Source organism: Engystomops pustulosus, chromosome 3, assembly GCF_040894005.1.
Source record: "Engystomops pustulosus chromosome 3, aEngPut4.maternal, whole genome shotgun sequence".
NCBI classification, from domain to species: Eukaryota; Metazoa; Chordata; class Amphibia; order Anura; family Leptodactylidae; genus Engystomops; species Engystomops pustulosus.
Window position 1 is genome coordinate 80,328,261 of NC_092413.1, and position 18,054 is coordinate 80,346,314.

The 18,054-nt window shown below is 39.1% G+C and overlaps 1 protein-coding gene across 1 annotated transcript in view; it reads left to right on the top strand.

Moving 5' to 3' along the window:
* The window catches only part of FNDC1 (fibronectin type III domain containing 1), a 142,189-nt gene that overhangs the window by 53,047 nt on the left and 71,088 nt on the right, over positions 1–18,054 (top strand). The window contains exons 4-8 of the mRNA XM_072141208.1: positions 2,210–2,327; positions 8,509–8,696; positions 8,819–8,926; positions 10,626–10,814; positions 12,517–15,144. Coding sequence (XP_071997309.1) covers positions 2,210–2,327; positions 8,509–8,696; positions 8,819–8,926; positions 10,626–10,814; positions 12,517–15,144 — 3,231 coding nt within the window. The remainder of the gene's footprint in view (positions 1–2,209; positions 2,328–8,508; positions 8,697–8,818; positions 8,927–10,625; positions 10,815–12,516; positions 15,145–18,054) is intronic.

Sequence of the window (18,054 nt, forward strand, 5' to 3'; positions counted from 1 at the left end):
TGCCATGATGCTCAATTGGTACCAAGGGGCCCAAAGAGTGCCAAGAAAATATTCCCCACACCATGACACCACCACCAGCCTGAACCGTTGATACAAGGCAGGATGGATCCATGCTTTCATGTTGTTGACGCCAAATTCTGACCCTACCATCCAAATGTCGCAGCAGAAATCGAGACTCGTCAGACCAGGCAACGTTTTTCCAATCTTCTACTGTCCAATTTTGGTGAGCTTGTGCAAATTGTAGCCTCAGTTTCCTGTTCTTAGCTGAAAGGAGTGGCACCCGGTGTGGTTTTCTGCTGCTGTAGCCCATCTGCCTCAAAGTTCGACGTATGTGCATTCAGAGATGCTCTTCTGCCTACCTTGGTTGTAACGGGTGGCGATTTGAGTCACTGTTGCCTTTCTATCAGCTCGAACCAGTCTGCCCATTCTCCTCTGACCTCTGGCATCAACAAGGCATTTCCGCCCACAGAACTGCCGCTCACTGGATGTTTTTTCTTTTTCGGACCATTCTCTGTAAACCCTAGAGATGGTTGTGCATGAAAATCCCAGTAGATCAGCAGTTTCTGAAATACTCAGACCAGCCCTTCTGGCACCAACAACCAAGCCACGTGTAAAGGCACTCAAATCACCTTTCTTCCCCATACTGATGCTCAGTTTGAACTGCAGGAGATTGTCTTGACCATGTCTACATGCCTAAATGCACTGAGTTGCCGCCATGTGATTGGCTGATTAGAAATTAAGTGTTAACGAGCAGTTGGACAGGTGTACCTAATAAAGTGGCCAGTGAGTGTATTTCCTTGAGGTTAAAAACCCTGCATCATAAGAATCAATCACTATTGTAAAAATGCATGACATTATCGCAGAGAAACCTTAATTGATTTATATACAAATGGGCAGTTCATGGAATCCATTACACCTTCTCTTGGTCAGTGTCACGAAGGGAGCAGGGCACTTTGAACAAAACATGCTGAGCAGTGACATTGGGCAACAAAGTGTGCGCTAGGCCAAGCAATGATGTTCATGGTACACTGAAAACCTAATATCCATCATGCATCCCCCAACAACTTGTTCAGCAGAACCTGTGTCCCACCTCTTAATACCATGGGACCTTCATGCCCTTCATGCAGTTTGGTTATTGCATTCAGCAAAGACTGATGTCCACTGGTTTGGTTTACTGGTTTGTCAGGAAAAAAAAGATGTATAAAAATTAGAATATCTAGATTTTAAAAGTTTAAGGAACTTCAGGATTGCTACTGGTTTAGTGTCCAAACATGAAAAGTGCCTTCCTGTTGGCTTCATTTAGTACATACTATTAATCCAGTACTCTTGTGAGATTGGTAGCTTATGCCATTCCCTATCTACAAGCTTTAAATCTAACTGTGTGCCCCTTCCTTTCCTTCTACACCTCTACTAATAATAAAAGGTCATTTTGGTCTGCGATTTGATTTGGTGCTCTTCTTTTGTCTGTCAAGATAAGGGGGTCAGTTTTTTTTTTGTAACTGTCCATTTTAAAATAAAAAAGCTTGAATAAAAACCCTCAATAAAAAAAATAAAATATAAAAAAAAAAATTCTCATAGCAAACCTTTACAGGAAATTTCAAAATTTGAGTATCTCATTAAAAAAGGTATGTGTTTCCTTTTTATGATATTTTAATAACTTTTGTGTTTTTGTTACTTAATTGACATACATGAAGAAAATGTGACATGAGATTTTAATGTTTGATCCTATAAAAATTAATTCATACTAATATTTACACTGCATTTACCAGTTTTTCCAAAGAGTAAAAAACCCTTTAAAGGAAAACCATTGAAATTCATCATGATAAACAAGAGACCCTCATAGATCCAAGCACTCAGGGCCTTCTTATTTCAAGGGCCTTCTTATTTCTAAAATCAACTTTTAAATTATGCTTATGCGCTAATCTCATCAGCAGAGAGCACAAAGTGGGAGGGGGTAAGTGCCCTTACAATATGGAGGGGCTGGGGTAACACTTCTGGTGGAGTAGCATAAATGTAAAAGTTTATTATAAAATGAAAGAGGCCATGGATAAAAAATATAGGAAGGTTACCTCAAGTTGCCTGGATCTATTAGTAGCCCTGGTTTAAATAGTTAAAACCAACATTTTTAGATGCTAAATACAATTGCAATACATGTATTTTACAATGCAAAAAACCCCAAGTTGATAATTAATATGTAATTTTATTGCAGAGAAAAATTTTCTCATGGAGCCTAAGGAATTGGGTGCCAGAGTATTGTCTTCCCAATCTGTGCTTGTTACATGGGTGGATCCAATGTATGAAAAGTCCCCAAAGATAGACTCAAACAGGTAAGTCTGCATTTATTTTAAAGATTTATTATTAAAACCAAATGCATTTTTAGGTCTTTTATTACATTCTTAGGGACTTAGTCTGGGTATCTTCTTTAAGTTAGAGCAGTTTTTCAAAAATGAATACATTTATGTAATAGGACTTACAATGCGAACATAGCAATTTGAAATGCTCCTCTGCTGCTTAGACTTAGATGCTGCAGAACTGCCCTAGAACTCATGTAGTGCATGATCTGGAGAGGCTAGGATGAGGTGAGCTTCCTTTTGTTATTTTAGTGTGTCCATTCTAAGTCATATTATATGAATGTTTTAATTGCTAGAAATCTGATTTTATTCTGTCAGTAGTGTTGAACGGACCTGAACCGCAAAGTTCATTAGAAGTTGGGGCCGTGTTCACCTTAACTTTTTCCCTCATAACTAACAGACAGTTTGATAAATGGCATCCTAATAAGTTGGTTCTAAGATGTATGTTGATACGTTTTCATAAAAGCCTCATATAAATGGTGTGTATAAACCTGAGCCTTATTCACAGGGAGGATGTGGGGCTTTCCCAATAACTGGAGTTTCCCTTGGCAAGACCCTTATACAATCAATCTCCTATGAAGAGGGAATTAGGCTTTTTACACGCAAACGTTGCAAAAACTGTCCCTTTTTCATGATCGTTTTGCTGCAGTCTTGTACCCTCATAACCTTAGAAAAACAATTCTAATGAGGACATGCTAAAATTTTTAACACATCAGCCAAATGCTCTGTTAAAAAAACGGCCATTGATGCCGTTTCATTGCTGTCGGCTGGAACTTGGACGATTTTCTCTGTGTGCATATGTCCTTAATCTATTTAATGGGACAATGCCTTTAAAGGGAACATACCACCACGATTCTACCTATAAAGGTAGATCGGGTGGTAGGTGGATGAATAGGGCATGAGGATAGCCCTTTTTTGGGCTAATCCTCACGTCCCGGCTATCTTTTAGAAAACTTTAATCCTGGGATATGTAAATTTTTTTAAGAGGCTACTGGGGCATGGAGTAGCCGGACATGAGGCTACAAGTCACGGCTACTCCACGCCCCAGTAGCCTCTTTTCTCAACCTACCATTTAATCAACGTCCGAGTCCCCTGGCTTCTGCGGCGTTCTGCGCATACGCAGTAGCTCCGGCCCCGGAGCTACAGCCGACGGCATGCGCAGAACGCCAGGGGCTCGGACGAAGATTAAATGGTAGGCGGAGAAAAGAGGCTACTGGGGCGTGGAGTAGCCGCGACGTGTAGCCTCATGTCCGACTACTCCATGCCCCAGTAGCCGTTTAAAAAAATTTACATATCCTAGGATTAAAGTTTTCTAAAAGATAGCCGGAACGTGAGGATTAGTCCAAAAAAGGGCTAATCCTCACGTCCCATTCATCCACCTACCACCCGATCTACCTTTATAGGTAGAATCGTGGTGGTAGGTTCACTTTTAAGTTCTGTGATTTATTCTTAATTTTTTTTCTCAACAATTAATTTATTGCAGTTGTATAATAGGGGGGGGGGGGGGGGCAGAGAGTGAGCCCGGCTCTGTGGCGGCATATTTTCTTCATATGACAAAATCATTCCTGTAAAGATTACAGTAGTTTCAGTACTTAAGTACTTATTGAGGAAGTAACCTAGCTAAATGCAATATAATTTTGTGCATTAAATTGATCATCCAGAATGACTTGATACATTTGTTGCATCTTTAATTAAGCTCTACCATCAAAATCCACCCTATCAAACCAGGGACACTCACTTAAAGATCCAGGCACCATGAGTGTGGTAAGCTTCTTATATTTTTTTTTATCAATGGCCTCCCTCCTTCTAAAATCATTTTTTTTTTCCAATTAAGTCCCCACAGTGCTACAGATTCAATGAGTGGAACATGTATCATTCAACGCCCTGCTCTCTTCCTCCTCCCACTGCTAGTGTAATCTAGCAGCAGAAAGATGTGCAGGGGAGACCTTTTTCTGATCATTGTAACACCCTGTGAAGCTACAGCACTGGAAACACCCACCAAATCCCTTCAGGCTCACTCATATAATTATAATAGTTGATTTTAGAAGGTAGGGGGCCATGGATAAAAAATATAAGAAGATTACCACAGTCAGCACCTGGATCTATGAGTTAGTGTCCCTGGCTTATCTTGCTTGATTTTTATGGTAGATTTCCTTTACATTTATTGGTACAATTTTACACTGTTGAAAGGATTAGTAAATCTGCTATTTTGTAGTGTGGTAGGTGAATTGTAATGCTATAGGTTATCTTGTTCTTACTATAGGACTGTATATTCATACAGATAATTTCTATCTAGTTATTTGACTGTTATAGCTGTTTTTCGTTCCACTGGTCTCAACACTCAGTAGTGGCTTAGTAAAATAAAGCATTTTATGCAAAAACATTACACAGCATATTTTTATGTAGTATTGAAAGCGGCTCAATAAAGCCTTGAAATTAATTTAAATTAAATCAGATAACCTCATGGTGGGATGTTCAGAGTCTTGGAAACTACCAAGGGGTCTAAGGATTTCAATGGTCCCTGCAGCTCGGTGTCAAAGGCGATAAGGAGCTACAAACCGTTCAATGCAACTTCTTTTGGTTTTTAGCATGAATCCAGAAGTGGGAGGTGTGATAGAAGAGACTCTCCAGATAACCTACAGAAGGGGGCACTCCCTTCATGACCGTCTATGTGTAAGAGTTTAACCTATAATGTTGCAGGTCAAAGACACACTATTCATTCATTTATGAATTGTAGATATTGTGGAGTTATTTATAGAGCTGTGGACTAGAATATATTGGTAAAAGGAAACTTGAATTACATAGATGGAAGGGGGCCCATTTAGTTGATATTACTCATAACTGTGATACCCTGTTGTCTCGCAAAATAAATACCATGACGGCAATACGAATGCTATCAGGTTTCTGAGTAGTGATTTGGTTTTTCCAATGTGATAGCACCTGTCTCCTCAGCCTAAATGAGGATGTCTTTTTCTTGTTTCATCTAGGATATCTTGTATCGTTTTTCCTCTTATAAGTTTGTCAGCTTGTTCATGTGACTTTGAGCTTCCTAAGTTATTATTGATATGATGTATTGCGCTCTAGCTAAATGTTTTTCGAATATATCCTGTACATAGTCACCCGTAAAGCAATTCCTATGACAAAAGTGTTTTTTAGTACTGTAGAGGCATTTATCACAATTGGCATTGTTTAATGAAAACTATAGTGCTGATGGAGTTGGTAGGTTAACCTTAAGTGTAGCCACTAATACCTGTTTAACTTTTTGCAGTTTTCTCTCTTACTTTACTTTATCTTCAATCACCTTTTATCATGTGGCATATTGAGGTCAGCATCTGGTTGCCTCGTTACTCACCTGAGACGGCTCCAGCGCTGCCTCTGTACACATCGCTGTGACTACCTGGCTGGAAATTAAGTTATGGGTTCGGCCATCTGCCTGGAAGGGACATGTTAGTTTCGGGGAAGCATCCGGCATTCCAGGTGTCCATTATGAGTATTGGCATGGTGTCATGCAGGTGAGTGTACACCAGACACCATTCTGGTGTATATACTCTGATTATACTTTTCTGCCGACATCACTAGAAGATGGTACCTTCTATGTGATTGGTAGATTGCATCCTAAAATGAGTCCACCTATTTATGTTGACAGGGGTGGATAGGGATGGATAGGGGTGGAGACTAGATGCTGCCAACCCATAAATACATATAGCCATAAGCAAATGGTTGCTTCCCTATATGTTTCAGGCTTCAGGGTCCAATAGGGCATCTCAATGAGGGCTCATATAACCGAAATCCCCTGATGAAAGGACCATGATGTATGGTCCTGGAACTGCTGTGTGATGTTTTGATCTCTAGGGCACATTAGGGTGTGTAGCCAGGGCCGGCTCCAGGTTTCAGTGGGCCCCTGGGCGATAGAGCCTCAGTGGGCCCCTTAACAGTGAACTCTACACATCCAATATATACACACAGCACATACGCACAGATATACACATGCATCCAGTATATACAACACATACGCACAAACATACAGCATATATACACACGCATCCAGTATATACAACACATACGCACAAACATACAGCATATATACACACGCATCCAGTATATACAACACATACGCACAAACATACAGCATATATACACACGCATCCAGTATATACAACACATACGCACAAACATACAGCATATATACACACGCATCCAGTATATACAACACATACGCACAAACATACAGCATATATACACACGCATCCAGTATATACAACACATACGCACAAACATACAGCATATATACACACGCATCCAGTATATACAACACATACGCACAAACATACAGCATATATACACACGCATCCAGTATATACAACACATACGCACAGACATACAGCATATATACACACGCATCCAGTATATACAACACATACGCACAGACATACAGCATATATACACACGCATCCAGTATATACAACACATACGCACAGACATACAGCATATATACACACGCATCCAGTATATACAACACATACGCACAGACATACAGCATATATACACACGCATCCAGTATATACAACACATACGCACAGATATACAGCATATATACACACACACATCCAGTATAAAGAACATACACACAAATATACAGCATATATACACACCTAAGCACAAATATACAGCATATATATACAAACCTAAGCACAAATATACAGCATATATACACAAAAAAATATACAGCACATTTACACACAAACACATATACATGCATTTACATATGTTGCAATTATACTCACCCCGGTAGGAACGTGGTGGGAAGCTCAGGAAGGAGACTGCACAGGAGAAGGTGGACAGCACGCCAGGCCGGACATGAGGCACACAGGCCGGCCAGGCACGAGTTGTGCAGGCCGGACGCGAGGTGTGCAGGCCGTGAGGACTCGGAGCGCGAAGGCCGGGCCTGACGCGAGGCGCGGCACGCGCCGCTTCACAGGAGAGGTGGGTAGCTTGGGGCAGGTCACATGTGAGGTGGGTAGGGCAGGGGGCCCGTCCCACTACCTCTCCGCCCAGCTCCTATGCGGCCTACATTCAGGGGAGGTAGTGGGACCGGCCCGCGGTAAAGTAATAGATCATGGTGGGTGGGCCCCTCTGAAGCTCTGGGGCCCCTGTGTGTAGCCCTCTCTTGGGACAGCCTTGGGACTGCTCTTGTTAGGGAGGGAGCTAATTTCTGGGGGTCAGAGGTAAGTTAGCAATAGGGTGTGCCAGGTGCAATGCCATTATCCTTTTCCTGACCTGGATGATCTTTCTATACCCCATAACCAACATTGCTCTCAATATTGTGGATTGGTAAGATCTTACCTTTTTTTTTGCCTTTCTATTTGCACATTTGCATAAATGGTTTCTTTGCTGTGTGTGTATTCTCCAGTAGCCATTGAACTACGAATTTGTAGTATATCAGGTTTTAACTTAATATATATAATGTGGTTTTAATTGATATTATTAAAAGTTTCATTTTATTATCCGCTTTCACCATTTTCTATTGCTATAGTAGTGCGGTAGGTGAATTCTAATCCTATAGGCCAGTGATGGAGAACCTTTTATAGCCCGAGTGCCCAAACTACAACCAGCATGTCCTTTTTAGCAGTAACTTATTGCTTCTTTTTCTTCCACATCTTTCAATTATATCGGCGCCCCGAGGCCACTAATACAGTTGACAGAAGAGGGCAAATTCAGATTATCATTGTAGCTTCTCTCCAGGGTCTCTCCGTGCAGGAAGAATGGTGGGTCTAGCAGGAGGACCTCCAAAGAGAATGCAGTTTTCTCAGCACCTTCTTGCTATCCCCGCAGTTTCAAACATCCAATAAAGTGTAGCTTTAAAATAGCTCTGCGAGCAGCATCTCTTAAGTTGCCTAGGACTGCAGGAAGATTCGGTGTTTGGTGAACTCTGTCCTTGGACAATGGCCTGCAAAAATTGCCTGCAAAAAGGGCTCTGAGTGCCACCTCTTGCACCTGTGCCATAGGTTCGCCACCAATGCTATAGACTATACCTTGAGCTTACTGTATTACTGTACATTTGTACTCTGCTACTTTTGTTTATAATCAATTGTTTTCTGCCAAAAAAGGTTTCTCTCCTCTAAAAGGCAACAGTTTCTAACAGACTACCATTTCACAGACATTATACTGTTCGATATCGCGAAAAGGGAGAATCCGCACGCTGGGACTACAAGAAAATAAACACAAGACGTGCCTTGATTGACAAACTAAATCCTGATGCCATGTATGAATTTTCTGTCCGGATTTCTCAAGGAGAACAAGAAGGACACTGGAGTTCTTCAGTTTTTCAAAGGACTCCTGAATCAGGTACATGTAATTTTATTATTATTATATATACTTATGTACTGTACATACAGAAATAGTGTGCAAAAGTAAAATATGTTTCAGATTGCTCACTATAATTTGCTTACTGTATTTTATTTTCAAAGCTCCAACAAGTGCACCTGAGAACCTTTATGTAGAACCATTAAAAGGAAAACCTACATCTGTGAGGGTCATGTGGGACGAACTCAATGACAGTGCTGGAAAAATAAAAGGTGGATTAACAATTTTTTGTTCTATTGGTACAAACTGAAGTTTCATTTCTCAAATATTCAGTAACCAATACAGTTTCTGTAAGATCTGACACGGTGGCATGTTTGCAGTCATTCCAAATAGCTATATAGTGGAAAAATTCCATTTCTGCATTTTTAAAAAAATCCCTCCCAAAAATTTAAAACACTAAACATGACACATCCATAGCATCATTATGTTTTGTTTTTATTGCATATCATATTTACAAATAGACAATAAATAGCTTCATGAAAACATGGCAAAAAAAGTTTGAAGACAACAAAAACACTAAGTAGATTTTTTGCAAATAACAATAAATTGCGAACATTTCAATTAAAAAATCAGCTGTGCTATAACATAGCTTAAAGGAAATCTACCATCAACATCAAGCATGATAAACCAGGGATCCTTACTCATAGATACTGGTTCTGTGACTGTGGTAATCTTCTTATATTTGTTACTCATTGCCACCTTTCTTTTAAAATCAACTTTTAAAATAATGTTTATGAGCCTGAAGAGCTCTGGGCGGCATTACCAGATCCCCTCCCTGCTGAAGCTGCACAAGCTGTAACACTGTTTTGCCCTCCTCCCTCTGGTCCTGCTCTGCACTCCCTCTGCCTGATGTAATCTCACAACAGCAGAGGAAGTGGCAGCACACAGCAGGAGGGGGAAGTGCTCTTTACACACTGTGATAGACTGTGAATATGAAGCATGGATGGGCTCAGGTTACACCCTCAAGAGCCCTTCAGGCTCATTAGCATTTTTTTAAAAGTTGACTTTAGAAGAAACTAGCACATGGATGACAAACATAAGAAGATTAACACAGTCACTGTGCTTGGATCTATTAGTAAATGCCCAGGTTTATCGTGATGGATTTTGATGGCAGCTTTCATTTAAAGGAAATTTAACATCAGATATCTACTTACTGGCGTTCATCTGTTGGTAGATTTCTGTTTCTATAGTCTTCCCTACACTATAGTTTGCTAATACCTAGTCTAACTGTCTAAAATCTTTAACTTTGTAATATGCAAATTACCTTTAAAGGCTAGTAACCAATCTTTGTCTGCATACAAGCACGGTGGGGACGCGCAAGGAGACAATGGTAGGCAGACCAAGAGCCTTAGCTTCCACTGGTCGGATATGCCCCAGTAGCTTTTAAAGCTTGTTTGCATTTTACGAAGATAAATATTCTAGTCAAACTAGGTAAAAGTGTTAGCTAAATATATTGTAGGAAAAACTATAGAAACAGGAATCTACCATCAGATCTACCTCAGTTAGTAGACCCCTGATGGTAAATTTCCTTTAAGACTGACATTAGTGAGTGGACCAGATTCAGGGCTTTCATACCAATTTTAGGAGTAAGTAGAATGAATGCTTAATCTGTTATGTCATGGTTCTGAATGTTTTACTTATAAAGGATTGTCTGAGCATTAGAAGAATGTGTGACTTCAGGCAAATAATCCAATGCCTCAGCATAGCTCAGATACATTTGATACATTTTTCACCTGCTGGTACAGACACTGGATTGCTCTTTGCTGCTGGATAGTATTGTATTTTCATACCAGAGCTCCGCTGGGTTTTGCAATTAGATTGACATGTTGGAATTTTAAGGTGTAAAAATATTTGAGACAATACCATCTAGTACAATGTGGTGCATCATATATTTTGCTAAAATTTCCACAGAATATATTGTGTCTTACGCTCCTGCAATGAAGCCATTTGGAGGTAAATCCATACCATATTCAGGAACAGCTACTTCTGCCATAGTTGATGGTCTGCAGCCTGGTGAACGTTACATTTTCAAAATACGGGCAGCCAATCGAAGAGGACAGGGCCCCCAGTCTAAAGCCTTTACAGTCACCATGCCAGCAGGTAAGTGTAAAATGTATTGGGAGTTACCATTTTCTCTATTGAATGTTTCTTATGGTTTGTCTAAAATGGTGACCATGCATTGTAGACACAGGGGCACGTTTACTTAGAAAGTCGGAAACTGCACCAAAATTGCTATTTCTATGTATAATCTTGGGTGTGGCGATTCACTAAGATCGTGCGCCAGAAATCATGAATCTGTCACTTCCCCACACTGGGCCGACAGAGTTCACCAACATTTTTGTGGTGGACCTTTAACATATGGCGTGCATCATACTTTGCAAGTTAGATACGGCGCTTGGTCCGAATCAGTCTGACCGATGGACGGCACGCCCCCTAATTTGTGTTGCATGGAGGTTAGAGCATCTGCACCACAAAAAGGTCACGTGCGACACAATAGCAGCGCAGACACGTCTTAAATACCTGTGTTAGTTGTTTAAACCTAGAAGAACGTGCACAGTCCGACAAAAGTGCGGTGCAAAGTAAATGTGCCCCACAGTGTTATTTTTATAGCTCATAAAATATACCATGAATAAATGGCTCTCTAAATGTTGTTAGGTTTATGGCTAATAGTGTAACAAAATAATCTAGTATTTTCAATAAACTAAATTGCTCTTAGTTCAGTAGTTGGTGCAAAGTTTTGTACATAAAAAGGTGAAGTGAGTACGCCAGCACTGAATGATTGAAAACATATGTGGGTGTTTTCAATAGTATAATAGCCGGTATAATACTATGGAAAGAAACTTAAATTATAAGATTAGTTTTTCCTTGACCATTGCACGAAAGATAGTGTGATGATGTTAACCAAGTTTTTAAAAAGTATCTCTTACTTTATCTGAATGATATAAAAACTATATTCTGCTCTATACTATACCATTGAGGACTATGTTAAAGGCCTCTATTTCAGCCACAGACTCATCTTCTCAGCACAAATGAAAGGATAGGACCACCAAACAGCTGACTAAAAATAGGTGTCTTTTCATTTTTAAAGGCAACTCTGGCTTGTCTAAAATCACTCATGTTTCCCATAGGTTTAAAGAAACAGATGTCTTCCTTTGGGAGGAGAGTCAGGGAAGAAACTTCACTCCTTATGGAAAATTTGTCTATGCAGTTTCCATTCCGCTGTGTATTGAAGTTTAGAGAGCTGCCTTTCATGGTAGCACTGAGGTGTAGTTTTCTTTATTCTACCCTGGAAGACTTATTTGCATATTTCCTTTCCAGAATCCTCATTATAGCAACCCCCAGCATTTTTCAGCTACTCTCTGATTCAGCTACTATGCTAATGGATAAAAGATTATAGAAAGCAGTTGTTCATGGCAAGCAAATTCTGTGAAAGGTTACTATATGAAGAGGCATCATTTATAAAGAAAATGTCTGTTATTACATCTAGCATGTTTTTACAGTTTTGTGAAACTATTCTTATTATTTTTGTCTTGTAAGTCAGGGAACAAAATACAAGCAAATTAATAATATACAATAGGCAAATAAAACATTAATCATATATCAGAATTAAAAATCTTTGTTCAATGTAGTTCCCATTTTAATTTCAGACAATAGAATAGATCAGGTAGTTGGGCTAACAAAGACTTTTTGAATTATATTAGGTGTATTTAGGTGGATTCCCATATTCAAAATTTGTTTTATGCAACTTTTTCAATGACTTGAAATTTTAGTGCTTAAATTGACAACATGTCTGCTTTTGTAGGTTCTACTTCAGTGAATAAACTTTACCATCAATCTCACAAAGAGACTCTTTCACAAGAAGACACAAATCCTGATAATGTAATTTCTTCAGAATCTTTGGAGAACATTGGTCAATCTTTCCCAAAGACCAATTCTAGGAAGCATGAAGATAACTCTCACTCAATTGAAGTGACTGATGCAATGGAAACCACCACATTAATTCCTAAAATTCTGACATCAAACCCAAGGAGACAGTTTCGTCCCATGTTAAATAATCGATTAAATTCAAATGTTGGGAGAAGACCATTTAGACCAAATTCATCAAATGTCGGACGCAGAATTATTCAACATAAACCTGCACCACTACCTACACAAGTAGTAGTAGCTGATAATGAAACTAAGGATTTAGAAGGTACTCAGTTAGATGATAAAGACACAAAAGAAGATAATCATCCTTCTACAATTGATGAAGAAACATCTAATGAAAGTAGAGAGAGTTTAAATGTGGAGATAGAGGATCCACAGAGAAAAAATAATGTAAATGTGGACAGTATACATGATCTAGAAAAGAGCAAATCAACTTCACCATTAACTAATCCAGCAAGGAAGGTAAACACAAGAAAGAGTAAGGCTTCTGTCATGACGGGTACTAGTAACCTAGCAAAAGTATCTGGGCGTCAGAAGACCATTTTTAGTCAAGTAAATGTGGAGAAAGAAGAAAGAGACCAAATTGAAAGTGACCATAAATCAACTTCTGCTGGTAAAATACAGCCTAACCCAGTTTCTTCCCCTAAAGTTGAGAATAGACAATCCCATTCAGATCGTCATGGTCATAAAGATATTAGGGACTCAGATACTGACTTGCTTGATTTTACAACAAACACTTTCAATGCTCAAAGTTCCTCACAAACTTCTGATCACGAAACTAAAAAACAAACAATTGTAGGAGGTGTTGTAAGAGGGTCTTCTTCAACGACTGCTTCTCCCACTTCCACTATAGCCACCACAACTACTTCAACTACTATTTCAGCTGCTCCTACAACAACAACTACTACTGAAGCTCCATTACCAATTCAAATCAATAAACAGAAAATAGTCAAACATAAAAAAGAAGAATCTTCTAATAAACAGCAACCAACTTTTTCTGGAAAATCTGCATTATCTTTACTGGAATATTATCGAAGGAGAAGCACCCAAGTCAAAGCCAATGTTGGAACTAAAATAACATCTAATGGGGAATCAATCATTCAGCCAGTGACAACTATTAAATCTACTACATCAACCACAGTTATGACAACCACTTTACCTTTGAAGACTGTAAATATAAATCATCCAGAGAAATTGATAGATCTTCCTGTTGGAAAAGACTATCCTTACTTAGGTTCATCTGAACTTCCATACAGATCAAAATCCAATCAAGATATAGACATCAAAAAGTCAGAAGAAAGGCATTTGGAAATTTCTTCCAAAAAGGATGGTAAATTATCTGTAACTTCTAAGCAAAAGGCAGGGATACGTAATATACCAGTCAAAAAGAATAATGTTGGCATAAAACCTCATTCTCTCCCAGGAGTAATAGCACCATCATCTAAAGATGGCTATATTCCACCCAGTGTTTCCCATTCACTGAATGAAAAAACAAGCAATTCGCAAACAGAGCATGAGGACCATTCTAAAGCAAAAAAACAGACTTCTAATCTACACAAGAATAAAAGTTCAAGTTTTGCTCTTTATTCAAAACCAACAACTGAATCTAGCTTGAGTTCTACAGTTTTACCAAGCAGCAGAAATGTAGACTCAAAGAAAACTTCTGAAAAATCAGGCTATGATGCTTCAAGATTATCTCATGACTCTTCAGTGAAATCACATGATACTTTAGTTATAGCGGAAGACAATGATAGCCAAAACCAGGAGAAAATTTCTTCTCCGAGCAGAGAATCTCTCTCTCTTTCTAGATCAATGCATGATGTCTCAAACTCAAGACCTATTTATAGGACTCCTGGCAGCATCATGCAGAAAAATGAAAGAAAACTGAGCAGAGTTTCGCCTTCTGGGATAGACAAACATGTTCCTTCATCTTCAGCAAATATTCATAGTTCAACTTCAGACAATAGGGATGTTATTCCAAAACAGCCCTCTCCTGAAAAAGAGGAAAATCCTACATTACCTGCAAAGACAAGATTGTCTTCTTACTCTAATATCCGTTACCTTAAAAATAGACTTAGAAATGGTAATAGCAATAATAAACAGCCTCTGGAAACTTCTTTAACAAAGTTGGAAGATGAAGAAGAATTACAAGCTCCTCCTACCCTAAAAGAAGACAAACCTAAGTCTCCTGCAGTATCGTCCTCTAAAACGAATTCTTTGCGTTTCCCCATAATAAGAAAACCAACTACGACTGTCTCTCCAACAACAAGTCGATCTCTAAGCACCACCAGACCCTCACCTTACCGTTTACTTCCATCAATAGCTCGACATCCACATTATGGCAGATCATCAGTACATAAAACAACAACAACTCCGCCAACTACAGTACCAGCGCGTACTTCTTTTCCAACCTATAATCCTTCATTACTACGCCAGAGAATGCTTAATTCAAGATTAGGTTCTCCATTACGAAGGCAATTGACAAGACCTTTCCAAAGACAAGGTAAATATTTTCTTTGATATGTTTATATTGAAATGCATTATTTTTTCTAACTGTAATATTTCAGGAAAGCCAACAGACACGGGTCTACATTGTTTTTTCCTGAAGTTTTCTGAAGATTTTAATAGATACAAGATGGGAAATATAACATAATGGTAAGAGAACGCTAAACACAACTCTTGGTTAGTGATGCTGCTTCATTCCCACTGCAGTGGTGATGATCTTTCTTTGGCACCAGCCTGATGGGACAGGAGACTCCTTCTCCATCTACACTTGTTCTAAGACCTCAGACCTACTCTCAGAGGTTGCACCCTTTGTCAGAAATAACACAGCACACCACACTCTAGTCTTGTGCAAACCTTGTGCACACAATTCCATCCTCTTCCTGTTTGTCTTTTTACAGCCTCACCTAATATATCAGGAAGATTTACATGAATCATTAGTACAATTCATTAAAATAAACTTTGAAATATATCTTATTAGAGAAAAGTACATCTTTCTTCACTTATTTTTGCTCTTATTGTGCCCCCTACTTTAATCTTAATTATACTTCATGCTAGCAAGTATTATATACGCATAGTCATAGTTTGTTTAATAAAGCTCCTTTAATCATTCTTGTACACACATATATTGTCCATTGTTACACAGTTGTAACTGGCATCATGAGAACAACACAACATAGGTAAATATAAATATCTTCCTCTTAGTGGTTACATCTTACATCACTATCATTGCAAAACTACATTACATTTGATTACATTCCATAAAATTTCAATTATAACTAACGCTATTTGAGCAATCAACCTAAACAGCAAGATATTCACAGAAATACATTATATCCTTAAGGACCAAGCTAATTTTCACCTTGAGGGTTAAGCTTGTTTTTCCTGTTACCTGTTGCCTGTTGTTTGGGCCTATAGCAGTACATAGAAGGGAAGGAGCACCATTGAGATTGTGGAAAGCATATTTTGATGAAATTGTTTTAAGGTGCCATGACAAATTTGAAAAGTTACGGAAGCACCAGAACATTCAAACACCCCCCGCAAATGATGCCATTTTGGAAATTACACCCCTCAAAGAATCTATCAAGGATTACAGTGAGCATATTAACAGCACTGGTGTTTCATGGAACTTAGTACACTTTGCCTAGCATAAGTGAAAAATTGTATACGTTACTTTGGCCCCCAAATAATTTTTATTTACAAGGGGTTAAAGAAGAAAATACACCCCATAATTTGTTATGCTATTTGACTTAAATACATAAATACCTCATATGTGGTCCTAATCTGATGTAGATGAACACAGTGAAGCATTAATTCAAAGCAGTGCCATAGCTAAGGTTTCAACACAGGAGGAGCAAACACATCTGACTGGGATCCCAACCAAATGTTTTTTTACTGCAAAGGCATATACTACTATTTGAGTGCTGCTAGCAGTTGGCAGGTCCTTGGCTGAAGCAGAAGAAAACTGTGTGTGCTGTGAACTCTGCCCTTTTCACAGCGTCATTGTGTCTCAACCAACATTTGTGTGAACATCTACACACTCCCCCTGCATATACAGATAATACACTGCGACCCTCAATATATTGTAATATATACAACTGTATACTTCCCCCTCATTAATTCATATTTACATGTAACACCAGTAAATCCTAATTGAATTAGATAACAGAGCACCCCCAGTATATATTTAGCCCTGCACATGCCCCCAGTATAAAGGTAATCCCAGCACATGACCCCCGGTAGATAGGTAGCCCCCACACATGCCCCAGAAGTATATAGCAGCTCCCAAGCATGCCCAGCAGTATACAGTACCCCCCACACATTCTGGCTAGTGGGGGGTAGACGCTTTTCCGTCTGCTTCTTTGGTAATTTATCAATCTCACTTTTTCTTTGTTATAAATGTCGCAAAAATGTTACACAAATGTCTCAAGTAACTTCTTTCCATTTTTAAGTTTCCCTAAAGTATGGTTTAGTCTGGAGTTTTCTGTGACAAAAAATGGTCCAAATTTTAGAAAATCTGAAATGATAAATGTCATTTGTGACATTTAGCACATCTGGAATAGAAGATAAATGTGTATTACTTACGAAAAACAAATGTCCGGTGGACCTTTCAAAATGTCCCCAAAGAGGCGCAAAAATTGCAATGTGCCAAAAAATGGCTCAAAAAAGACAGAAAAAACAGGAAGAAAAATAAAGGCAAATGTCCCACATTGAGACCTTTTTTTAGAAACAAGAGAGAAAAGTCAATAGGAAGAAACAGCATCCTCCAGTGAGAGTGTTTCAGGTGTGAACAAGGGTGGAATGATGACCAGCAAAAATAGCAAACCTTGCTGTAAATATTTCACAAATAGAAGTATCACAAACAGATCACAAACATGATCACAAACAGAAGTATCTTCAACACCCCTGCCAATACATAGGCAGGCTTTTAGTTGCAAATAGCACCCTCTCCAAGTCAGGAGCTGACGGAGGGAGTCATGAACCCTCTAGGAAGGTTCTAAAACATGGTCACTATGTAATAGTAGCTGTAGATCCTGCCTGAACAAGCAATAGTTAAATAGGTGTAAGTTATTGACCAATGAGTTGGCTTATTGTAAGCTGGAGTGTGATTGGAGAGGTTCTACCACCTGACCAGGAGAATAAAACCCCTGGGCAGGGAGGAGCACAAAGTTCTTTTACCACAAGGTCACTTCGGTCAGTCTGCAGAGACAGAGTGAAGAGAAAGACAGAGTGAAGAGAAAGACAGTGTTCAGTACACCTTCAGTACTGACACTTAACCTAGTCCCAGGACCAGAGTCAGAAGGCTCAAATCCAGAGCTGCAGCTTCCAGAGTTTGAACTCGGCTCCATCCACAGTCTCCTAGCCTGCCTCTACTACCAGGCTGGTGAGCTATTCCTGAGGACCACTCTCC